We start from the raw sequence: 12,760 nt of genomic DNA on the forward strand, positions 1-12,760 counted from the left end.
ATACATACATGCAAGCAAACATACATACATACAAGCAAACATACATGCATACAAGCAAACATACATACATGCAAACATACATGCACATATACACATACATGCACATATACACATACAAACATGACAACATACATACAAGAAAACATACATACATGAAAACATACATACATGCAAACATACATGCACATATACACATACAAATATGAGAACATACATACAAGCAAACATACATACATACAAGCATACATACATACATACATACAAGCAAACATACATACATACACATACATGCACATATACACATACAAACATGACAACATACATACAAGAAAACATACATACAAACATACATGCAAGCAAACATACATACATGCAAGCAAACATACATACATGCAAGCAAACATACATGCATACAAGCAAACATACATACAAGCAAACAAACATACAAGCAAACATACATACATGAAAACATACATACATGCAAACATACATGCACATATACACATACAAACATGACAACATACATACAAGAAAACATACATACATGCAAACATACATACATACAAACATACATGCAAACATACATACATGCAAACATACATATATACATACTTGCATTCAACCATACATACAAACATGTACATATATACATACATGCAAACATACATACATGAAAACTTACATACATGCAAACATACATGCACATATACACATACAAACATGACAACATACATACATGAAAACATACATACAAACATACATGCAAACATACCTACATGAAAACATACATACATGAAAACATACACACATACAAACATGACAACATACATACATGAAAACATACATGCACATATACACATACAAACATGACAACATACATACATGAAAACATACATACATGCACATATACACATACAAACAGGACAACATACATACAAGAAAACATACATGCACATATACACATACATGACAACATACATACAAAAATAAACTCACCTAAGACGTTCCCACGAAGAGCTGAAAGGTCCCGTCACTTTTCTTCTCCCATTCACAATAACAGAGCGGTGGGTGCAGATGACGTAATCACGTGGGCCTGATATGATTACGTCATCTGCGCCACAACGCATTGTTACTATGAATGCGAGCGGCGCCAAGTAGCAGGAAGATGGCAAGTGACGGGACCGTTCAGAGCGCCGTTAGAACGTCTTAGGTGAGTTTATTTTTTTTATATATTTTTAGTTGTTCGCCGGGTGCTGATGCAGCACCGGTACGGCGGCTACAAACATTACATGTAGTGACAGGGTGGGGGAGAAGTTGTTTGCCGAAACGGGGTAAATGTAGTGTAGTGTAGTGTAGGGTAGTTGACATTCACGGTAAGTTCGTCTCAATCGGGCTTACCATGCCCGCTTGAGACGAACATTCTCCCGATGCTGCTAGAACTACAGTATCTAGCAACATCGGGAGCGCGCACACTGCAGAGCGGAGCGGCTTGATTGACATCGAGCCGCTCACGCCCCTTTTTAGAAAAGATAACCAGCACTTGCTGAGTTATCAAGTGTAAAAAAAAGGCACTTAGGAAATGAATTTTAAATTTTTTTTAACAGCAAATGTTTTAAAATTCATTTCCTGCTTAGAATGTTTAAAAAAAAAAAATTGAGTCAACTTGGGACAACCCCTTTAAGTAGTTGCAATTATACCCACTTGTGAAAGGACGTGATGTCCTAATTTAACTTTTTATATACCCTACACAATCTTTTGTAATGCTATATAACAATGCTTGACCATTCAGGCTTATTAACTATAGAAAAGAGCAACCTAATATCAATGTTATTGTGAATGTTACCAAATACCTTTTCCTATTTGACCAAAGCAGGTTTAGTAGTTGTGAAATATCAGAAACCTCATGATCGCTCTTCTGAAGAAATTAACACATTTACCCTGTTGTGGTAAAACTATATATATAGTTCAATATATAGATCAAATTCACAAAAAGTCTTACCTGAGTCCAGTATGGTGACATTTGTAAGTGAACTTTTACTTGAGAATTCTTTATTGTTCTTTCCATTAGTTTTATTCATATTTTGTGGAGGTTGTGACACCAATAAATAGCGCACTGTTGCATTCACTGAATTATTTGATTGTGTTGTAGTACCAATAGCTGCAGTTTCATTTTGCTTTGTTACTTTTGCTATTTTTTTAATCACGTTGCTTTTATTACATAGCTCACTCATCATATTAATGACAGTCATACATTGAGTCCTACAGGGAAATAAAACATTTTCAGTAAAATAATTAAAAAAGAAGAATGTCATTTGAATATAGTTTTAATTATATATATATATATATATATATATATATATATATATATATATATATACACACACACACACACACACACACACACATATATATGTGTGTGTATGTGTATATAAATATATATATATATATATATATATATATATATATATATATATATATTATATGAAAAATGAATGTTCCGAATTTCGACCAGTTTGTGCAGTATATCGTACTGAGTTTCTACAGTGCACTGACATGCAAAGATTTGTGAGAAAAGCATCTTAGGACATGTTCACAGTGCCGTTGGAGGATCTGTTCTCGTCATTCAGCACTATTTTTGCCAGGTTTTTTTTTTTTCCAGAAACAACGTAATGGCCATGTGTGGGATATGTGAATCACTCATCATCTTAAAATTCTGATGACAATAGGTGTCATAATAGAAATACACAGGTCCTGTGATATGACACTATAGTGGAACCATCTACCTCAAAGGAGTGTTTCTGGTGGCACACACATTGTAGTGCACACTATATTACTAGGAGAAGAGAGGTTCTAATCTCCATGTTTGATTCATGTTTATCACTTATTACAGATGAATGTAAGAACAAAGAATCTAATTCTTAACCACACCATTGTTAACTCAATAGGTGTACAACAGATGGACTAAAGACAGCACCCCAGTGATCCAGCTCCTGAATACTCCTGCCATCAAATTTCCAGGGGAAATTTCATTCAGCAGCTGCAGGGGAAATATAGTATTACATGCCGGCCATGTAAAATGAATGGTTGATCATGTAATGCATAGATTGCACGGATAACTTTGCCCAGGGCCACGCTTTTTCTAAAACAAGTCCTGGCAGTAGCGGTGGTGGTGGGGGGGGGGGGGTTTGGAGTGAATGGTGAGTGAGTCGGACTCACCATTCACAGCCCCGCTTACAGCTTTCCCGCGCTAAGTTAGCATGGGAAAGCTACAAGCCGGGCTGTGATTGGTGTGTCACTCCTAGCACAGTGCACAGGCAATCATTTTCTAATGTGTCCGTGGTCCGTGGTCTGTCCATGATTTTTACTTAGTTGTCCAGAAATGACTGAAGTGGAGGTTGGCAACCCTGATGGATAGACCACCACTGTCAAAGCGGGAGCTGGTCTTACTTAGTGGTTCTCCACCGTGGTTCATAGAGGGGGGTCTCGAGCGGGGTACCCCCTCCCTCTGTGTTGTCCATAAGACCTAACAGGACCTATGGACAGGGGATGTCTTCATAAATCAGCCCCTTTTAATCTCAATATATTCAGACACATGTCTAATAAGTATTCCGTTTTGATTTACATGTTTTTTTAAATGTACATTTTTTTTTTTTTAAGTCTCTTGAAATACTGTTTTCTAGAGCATACAGTAATAATTTCATTAAGTATAACTCACAAAAAAAGCAGATTTTATAACAATATGCAAATAAAAAAATTAACCAATAGTATGGTATATACTTTGTTTGCAGTGTATACTATGTGGTTGGTGACTATGTTGGACTGCTGATGTCATTGATAGAGCATTATAATTCTAATGTATGATCTTCCAACTTACGACTGAGTAGAAAATTTTTCCAGAAGTCTTGATTGATTTTTTTCAAACTGCTCCATTACAGACCGGAGATGTTCAAATGTTTGCTTCATACTTTCATATTGAGCTGGAGGAATAAAAAAAAAAGCATTAGAAAAGAGAAGAAGGAACATAGGACTGTACCAGTACATCTACTATGATGAACCGTATGTCATTGGAAAGTAAGTAACGGACAGTCACTAAACTGGATCTGCAGTCATGTGGAGTTATGCCTCAGGAAACTGTATTAAAGAATATTTCCAAAGATTTGAACTAAATCATTTATAGGGTATGTACTTGCTAGACTGCTAGATTTGTTAGTTAAAATTTGAATGCCACCTACTTTATATTGTATGGTATACTTTAGACTAACTTCACACCTGCGTCGGAGGCACCGTTAGGAGGCTCCATTGCAGATTTGGTCAAAAATTTTTGAAAAAATAGTGCAGCGTGCTGCTCTATTTGATCCGGTAAAATGACGAACAGTCCGACGTAGACCTGATGATGCCCATGAAATTTAATGTTTGTCATTCAATAGCTGTGGCACTTTTGTTTTTTTTTACGTTCTGTTGCTAGGGCGTACCAAAGGAAGGGAAAAAATGCAAGCAGATATGAACCCAGCCCAACTGTCCTTTTTTACTTTGTAGCTAGACTATAAAAAAAAAAATATGGACACCATGTCTTTTTCTTCATTCCTTCTTTCCCACAACTTGTCAAATGTCTAAAGGAAAATTTAATTTAGTTACCCGTTAGAATGTTTTTATATGTGCCCATGTTAGACATGCATTGAAATTGCTTGTTTCATACAGTACTGAGTAATGTCTGCACTGCTTGGACCTCAGGCTAGGCTAGGGTCTGTCTTAAACGCTAATGTTCTTTGTTTATTATATATTAGCCGTCATTAATATCATGTTACGACTGCATTAAATGGATGATCACCTACACTCCTTTATAACAAATGAAATGTTACAGATACCAAAAACCAGCAAAAGGTTAAACCACTACGGCATAGATTGGATTCAATTACAGTCTAAGAAGCACAAATACAGCAGCTGAGTAAATATACAGACAGGTCAGCGGGGACAGACTTTTGGTCATAAATAGATATAATTTGCTCTCAAGAACAAATATCATTACAGAAATAGTAACAAATGAACAGTCTGCTCAGATTAAATAATTTGGGTTTTGGATTGGACGTACAGTCATGTTTCAGATGTAACTGTAATGTGGTTCTAATTACAATAAGCAAAACGTAATTGGTGTGACTGGAGTACATATATATCTTGCTCTTTATATTAGAATTTGTATTTATTCCAGTTCTCACAAGAGTATTTTTCTTTCCCACTCCTAGCCAATTTTGCAATAACCAAACTACTGGTGAACTAAAATTAAACCTTTCATGGCAGACAAATTTCATTACATAATAAAGTCTTACTTCTTAAATAGTGGAATGATAAAAAAAATAAAATCTGGACCAGTGCTTTATTATTTATATGCCCTGATAAGACATGTAGGGGTTTGTCTTCATGAGACAACTCCTTAAGTGGACTATGTTACACCAGAACTGGGTGCTCCTGCTTCAGCCATGGGTTAAGGCTTTGGATGAAAGATTCTCATCCCAGACCCTTATCCATGTTATATGCACATTAGGAATTGTTTTAGTCACCCAACTATAATAGGATATAGCCAGGAGGTGACAACACTTCTTGATCTTCATGCTCTTGAGAACATCTAGTTTTGTCACATTGAGTACCGGTGGCATGTTTTTGCTGAAATCACAAGAACTTTTGGTCCAGGCTGATAGAAAGAGAAGAATGTCGACTGGATCCTAGTGCTGGATTTTGGAGCCCTTGGTATTAATACATTTTTTTGTTTTTTATGTAGTGCTTGTGAAGTGGGCTAGAAAGATATGCTGCAAATTTTCCATCCGGATTTGCATTAGAAATTTGTACAAATGATACACCTTAAAAAACAGACAAACAAGAATTGCTGTTTTTTGGTCAACTCTTTTCCCAAAAATAATTAAATAAATCGTGATCAAAAAGTAATATGTCCTCTAAAATGGTACCAATAAAAACTACAGCTCACCCTGCAGTAAAAAAAAAACCCTCACACAGCTCCAAAAATTAGTTATGGGTCTCAGAATGGCGACACATAACCATTTTTTTTAAAACAAATTCTTTTTGTTTTGTAGTAATACATAAAAAAAACTATATCAATTTTGTATTGCCGTAATTGTACTGAACTCCATATTTTTTTCCAATTCTGCCTCATAACATAATTTTTTAAAATATATTATATGGTACATTAAAGGGTGCCATTAAAAACTGGAATTCAACCCGCAAAAAAATAGCCCTTATATGGCTATGTCAACGGAAAAATAAAATAGTTATGGCTCTTGGAAAGCAGGAAAGGAAATAAAAAAATGAAATCTGGCTGTGTACTTAAAGGGGTTGTCTCATGATCGACATTAATGGCATATCCACTGTAGCTTTGGATCCTACAGTTATCTCTCGAACGAGGGTCCAGGCGGAGCATCAGTCCACAGCAGGATGGGTTTCTGAAAACACCCCAGCTTGCTGAGCTGTGCTGTTTCTGTAACTTCCAGGCGAGACGGGCTCAGGAGACCCCCATTGGGCAGATAGGTGCAGGTCCTCGAGCTGCGACCCACAGCTATCAGACATTTGTGCCATTTCCTCCGGATATGCCATAAATGTCTGTCATGACACAACCCCTTTAAGCAGAAACGTAACTGTAGCGAGCGCAGGGGTGTCATTGCACCCAGGCCCATATGAGGAATATAGTTGGGGGACCCTCTTAAAGATTTTGCATTGGGACCCAGGAGCTGAAAGTTACACCTCTACCTTTTAATGAGTTTAACATTTGGTTTTGAGGCACTGTTTGAAATGCATTTTGATTAAATAGATATATATCAATGTACATTTATGGTGTGGAATAATGTGGTTCACTTTTAATGTTACAGTACTATGTGTCTCACTATTAATATCCTGCTGCTCACATCACAAATTATGTTATTTTGCCAATGTGCCTGCACCTATTTTTGGTGTAAGACCATTAGCTTACGTTTTTTATATATTTTGATCTAATCATCATGTATTGTATTATTTACAATTTGCACAAATATGTGGACACGGCCTTAAAGGGGTTTTCCGACAAGGGAGATTTTTTACATATCCACAGGATATGTCTTAAATGTCAGATAGATGTGGGTCCCACCTCTGGGACCCGCACCTATCTTTAGAACGTGGTCCCATAAATCCCTTTCTAGCTTTTTGTGCTCACGCTTATGGAAACAGCGTAACTCGCTAAGCTACGTTGCTGTTTCCGTACCTACTATTCAGTTCTATGGGACTTACGGGAACAGCGTAGCTCAGCAAGTTACGCTGTTTCCGTAACTCCCGACCATGTATTCAGTAAGTGGCCGGGAGGCAGCTTGAGCACAGAAAGCTAGAACAGGGTTTAGGGGGCCCCATTCTAGAGATAGGTGCGGGTCCCAGAGGTGGGACCCGCATCTATCTTACATTTATGACATATCCTGTTGATAAGTCATAAATGTCCCTTATGGGAAAACCCCTTTAAGAAACAGCAATAAGCTGGTTATAAGAAAGAACATACATTTCTATGTCTCATATTTTGGAGAACTAAAGTTTTTCCAATTTCCACTGCCTATTTCTTATTCAAGAAATGTTTACTTTTAGTCACTGCTTATTTCCATTGCAGGTCAAGAAAATATTGACCCACTAGTGATCAAAGTCTGATGTTTGTACAGCTTGCAGGCACAAATACGCGAATGTGAAGTAAGCTACAATATTCATAGTGCTCTAAATAGTAAAATATTTATACATCTGTAATTATTATGGGGATACAGAAGAACCCCAAGCTCTATTTTAAAAGTTATGAATCTTAAAGGAGAATTCCACCTTGAAATATCTTCGGACATGTGGACATAAGTCAAAAGAAAACATCGGTAAGCGGCAACCCTAATGATCTACATTATGAAGAGGCCCCAGGGATTGAAAAAAGAGCCCAGATCACCTTGTTGCCACAGTGCTCATGACAGAGTGCCATTGAAGTCACAAGCAATATTCCAGGGTCACACTGTGTAGGCATGGAAGATATTCAAGAGCAGAGCATAATTTTTTCCTTAGAGCTGGTCTTCAGGAGGCCCTTGTTGCAGCAGTGAGGACAGAAGGACAGTGCCCATTTATCAGCAGTAGAGTTATCAGGTTATTACAAAGGTTCAATTACTGTAAGTGCCAGGTTGCTAAAGTTGCTTTTTCCGAGCTGATGATGGGACGTCTGATGTATAATGAATGCCAGACACATTATTTTGCAGTTATGTTTTGTTTGCCTTCTTATAATACACATCACTGGGTTAAACACACTGACATGTCTATAAAGTATTCAAAAGGGTTGTCCCACCATAACTACTTATCAGCTATTCATTCATTCTCAATGATACTGATGGAGATACCAGGGTACAGCGCTCGGCTATCTCAGTCAGTCCCTTAGAGTATGAATGCATCAGCAGCTCCATTCAAACAGAGGACTAGGGATCCCCATTCTCGTGATTGGTGGGTGTCCCAATGGTGGGACCCCAGCAATCAAACACTTATGACCTATCTTGTGGATCGGTAATAAGTTGTTATGGTGGGACAACTCCTTTAATCAGCGAGGTCTGATGTTAGAATCTGCTGATTGAACCGAGACGTGTGGCGCTTCGCCAAGCTCATATTTCTCCTGGCAGTAATGATTTGTTACAAACGCTTTTGTCATGTAGTAAGTTCTGATGTTGCATATGCGCAGCCATGGACAGGCTGAGAGTCTAGAGGACTGCATCACTGAGGGAATGTGGAGGCACAATGGAGGAGATTTAGTAAGTGATTTGAGACTTTGGTTGAAAAAAAAGTCTCAAGTTTATATTGTCCAAAAATGTGTGACTTTTTTTTACATTTTCTGACACTCTTGCCTCTTTTTAAATAATGAGCGAGGCTTAGTGTGAGGGTTGAGGCCACCCATTGCCCAGATATTGGAGTAAATTATAGCAGTTATTTTATTTTGTGGCACACGGACAGCCCAAGATGCAACAAATGTATTAAGAGGTGTGCGCCTCTTAATAACTTTAGTGCATCTTACTACAGCGGGCACTAGTTTAAGACTGGTGTATGAAGTGTCAGTCGTAAAAAAATCTGGACCATTGTATCTTGTTATTGATGTGAACTGTGACAGACCCTGAAGGGCAATGTGGGGATTGTGTCTGGCTTAAGTGTTTTGTTGCTGAGAACTGGGAGACATTTTGGTTAGCATTGGAAAAGACAAAGTGGTTTGCACTCTATGGTGGGTTACTGTGGCTGGCACTGTGAAACACACCTCAGCTGCTGCAGATCCTCATTTTAAAGAAGAAATTGATTTTATTATTCAATCACTGATGGACAAGAAGCTTCTGCAGCTGCTAAGGTTTTTTAACGAATAATGTATTGCCTACTATAAATTATTGAGAATGTTATAAATTACCTTGTCGTTCCATGACCTGTATGAAAGTACTTTGGCGTGGTGTGTTTATATGGCCACATTATATGGTATTTATTTAATGTACAGTATGGACTATATTAATGCATTTATAATATCAACATATAGAAATAAATTATTATTAATGTCATGTGTATACATAAAGGTATCACAATGGATAAAATAATATCTTCAGTGCCTAAAATGAATATATATAAAATTGCACATTGTAACATTTCTGTGCCTGAATTCATAACGGAAGATAAATCTCACATAAATCTTACTTTGTACTTCTGTGATTGTCTCATCCTTTGATAAAATAGTCTCTAGTAGATTGCTCTGAAAGACAATATTTAATATTGCATTTTAAACGTAATCTTGATATATCAAATATTACACGTGATTATGTGTGTTAAATATCATGAGCACTGTATCTGCAGACCTATTTTACATAATGTATTGCTTTTTATCGTCAGAGAATACATCAATTTTATTGGTCTACAATTAAATCAGACACAAGTAATAAAAAAAAAAACCACAATACAAATCACATAAAAGCCAATGGTGAGTATGCAGAACAAAAATATGGTCACAAAAGCAGGGAAAATAATTTTCCACAAACCACCAGACAAAATAATAAGAACAAAATGACTGGATGCAAAAGCCAAGCAAGGAGTCGAAGGAACCGTAATATACATGTGGTACAAAAAGAGTATGGCCTGACATTCCTAGCTAAGGAAAAGGAGGCAAGTTCCTAGGACCAGTGTCCCCAGACGAGGCTTTTTTGAAGTGAAACGCGCGTCACTTCGGGTGGGTATGCATGGTCACTGGTCCCCATGACGGAAATAAAGATACAGTTGTAATGATATCATGTCTTATATTGCTGTGGCTCTTCCTAGTAGTGCCTGATATGTAGGAATTAGAAATATAACACTGTTAATCTTGGTTAAACTGACAGCTTTTCATCCTGAAAATTTTCAGGCACCTGTCAGAACATTCTTGAGGACTCTTGACACTAAAGTAAATCCGTATCTTTTATTTTCAAGTCAGATTTAGGTTTTAAAATCCTTTACTAATTACTAAAATATCTGTATAGCAGTCAGAGCAGTCCCCTGCATTTAACAGATAACATGCTGGCTCCCTGCAACCACCAACAGAGGAAGCATCAATGTATAACAGTATGCACTAAGCTAACTCTAGGGGTGGCTGCAGGTAGTCAGCATGTTAACTTTTATATTTATAGCTATGCAAGGGATTTGGGGCCCTGCATCAGAAAAAAATAAAGCAAAAACAAACCGCTAAATAGATATATTAAGAAATTAATTAAAGCAGAATTTTGAGCCCATGTAGATTTAAAAATACAAATACCAAATATATTCAAGGGTGGACACTCACTTTAAGGCCACTTCCACACTTTAGCATCCGTATCACAGCCACAGCGGTCCAACTGAGGCCTAAAGGAGTTCACTAATCAGGACAACATTTCTCATTAGGCATTTCCTCTGAAGCTGATCTGATCGCTGGGGCGCTAACTAGAGTCTTTCAGAGCAAGGGCAAAAAAACTAATTTTGACCCTGGGTAGTCAGCAGGTACATTACATAAAGTCAATAGAAGCAATGCCTGCAGGCAGACAGAACCCTTTTTCCCGACCACCCAAAAGTTAATAGAGAGTAAATTTTTATTTTCAAATTTTATTAAGCTACGTATAGCAAGGAACAGACCACATATACCAGTTTAAAATTATCACTGCCAAAGACCGAAGTTATAATAAGGGTAACCAGCTGGAGGAGCCAGCAAGGTATTAACAACCGAGAGTAAATGCCGGCTGACAGTCAGTCAGGAGGCAGCAAGCCACACTTCAAGTAGGGCAATAAATTCGGTTAGGCAGGAATTAAAAACACTTAGAGCCCCCCCGACATGTTTCGCTAACTTGTAGCGTCCTCAGGGGTACACGGGGCTAATGGCGGCGCGGCAATAAACTACTCCTCTTAAAGGAGTGTGAAGTGACGTGGATGGGAGGTGGGAGTGAGAGCAGACAACCAATGGGGCGAAGCAGGACATAACAGGCGCTGGAGAGGAGAACACAGCCAATGATCGGCCATGTATCAAAGAGCCGATAGTAGATGTCAAAGCGGCGCAGGCGCACATCTGAAACTGCAAAGACTGTCAGAATGTGGGCGCCTGCGCAGTAACGCAAGGAAAGAACTCAGAGCAATTCCGAGTAGGGAGAGAAAGTGACAGATCGGCGCAGGCGCAGTAGAAGTCCCTCTGGACTTAGTGTAGAAAGTGATGCCAAGCTTGGCACCAAGATCGACACAAGGCAAAGTGCCTGCATCTGCGCAGTAGGGCAAAATTAGGACTTAGAGAGTACATCGAGTAGGTGTCCCCCTGGACTCAGTGCAGGGATTGATGTGCATCCCCCGTCAGTGTGTGACAGCGGACGCACAGCCAATTCCTCGATAGCTATTGAGAGCAAAGTGCCTGAGCTATGAGAACAGGAACGAACCCAGACCACAGGGACAAAACCAAATATGCACAAACATTGTTGGTGTCCCTCCACATCCAGCACAAAAAGCACAACATCAGCCCCCCACTCTGGTAAGGTAGTAAATGCCTGCATACATGGCCCAGATATAAAGCCGCACACAGAAAACCCCCCCAATTTCCACCAGTACAACACTACAAAAGGAATTTATTACAATACAACAGATAATAAAAGCCACCATATTAAAGAAGTATACATGGTCAAATATTGAGATAGTGATTCAAATAAACAATATATAAGAACACAGCCGCTCCGTTAAGAGGGGCCAGATAGGTATATATAAAGCGATTAAAAATGACAGAAACCAACACATTATGCATTGTTGAAGTGGAGAATAGAGACGTCCGTACGGAATGCAGGGAAAGGGGACAGCAAGATCACAAAAAAGCACTGTATGTGAATCCTTCGTTAAGCCCCTGAGGAGTCATAGAGCCAAGGCGGTGGATCCATCGTGCTTTCTCCTGTAGGAGCCTACGATCTAAGTTACCAGCCCTAGGTCCCAACCTTAGCTGTACAATGGCCCAAAATTGGAGCGACTTGGGGCTATCGGGATGAAACCTATGCATGTGTCTGGAGAGGGTGGTATCCTACTTAAGGTTTATGGTACTGAGATGTCTAGACACTCTCCTCCTCAATTCCTGCAGAGTCTTACACACATATAGCTTCGGGCAAGGACATCTGGCTAGATACACAACGCCACTACTTTGACAGTTGAGAAATTGCTTAATGTTGTATGACCTCCCATCCACGGGATTAGTGAAGCTCTTAACCCTGGGCATCAGAGGGCAAAAAGAGCA

The 12,760-nt window shown here is 38.6% G+C and overlaps 1 protein-coding gene across 2 annotated transcripts in view; it reads right to left on the reverse strand.

The window, feature by feature from the left end:
- LOC142748064 (uncharacterized) overlaps positions 1 to 12,760 on the reverse strand; it is a 56,210-nt gene that overhangs the window by 7,555 nt on the left and 35,895 nt on the right. For both annotated transcript variants that reach the window (XM_075855188.1, XM_075855187.1), the window contains exons 6-8: positions 9,703 to 9,757; positions 3,875 to 3,977; positions 2,000 to 2,259 (exon numbers count right to left, since the gene is read on the reverse strand). In XM_075855188.1, the coding sequence (XP_075711303.1) occupies positions 2,000 to 2,259; positions 3,875 to 3,977; positions 9,703 to 9,757 (418 nt within the window). The remainder of the gene's footprint in view (positions 1 to 1,999; positions 2,260 to 3,874; positions 3,978 to 9,702; positions 9,758 to 12,760) is intronic.

This window comes from Rhinoderma darwinii, chromosome 3 (genome assembly GCF_050947455.1).
Source record: "Rhinoderma darwinii isolate aRhiDar2 chromosome 3, aRhiDar2.hap1, whole genome shotgun sequence".
Classification (NCBI taxonomy): domain Eukaryota; kingdom Metazoa; phylum Chordata; class Amphibia; order Anura; family Rhinodermatidae; genus Rhinoderma; species Rhinoderma darwinii.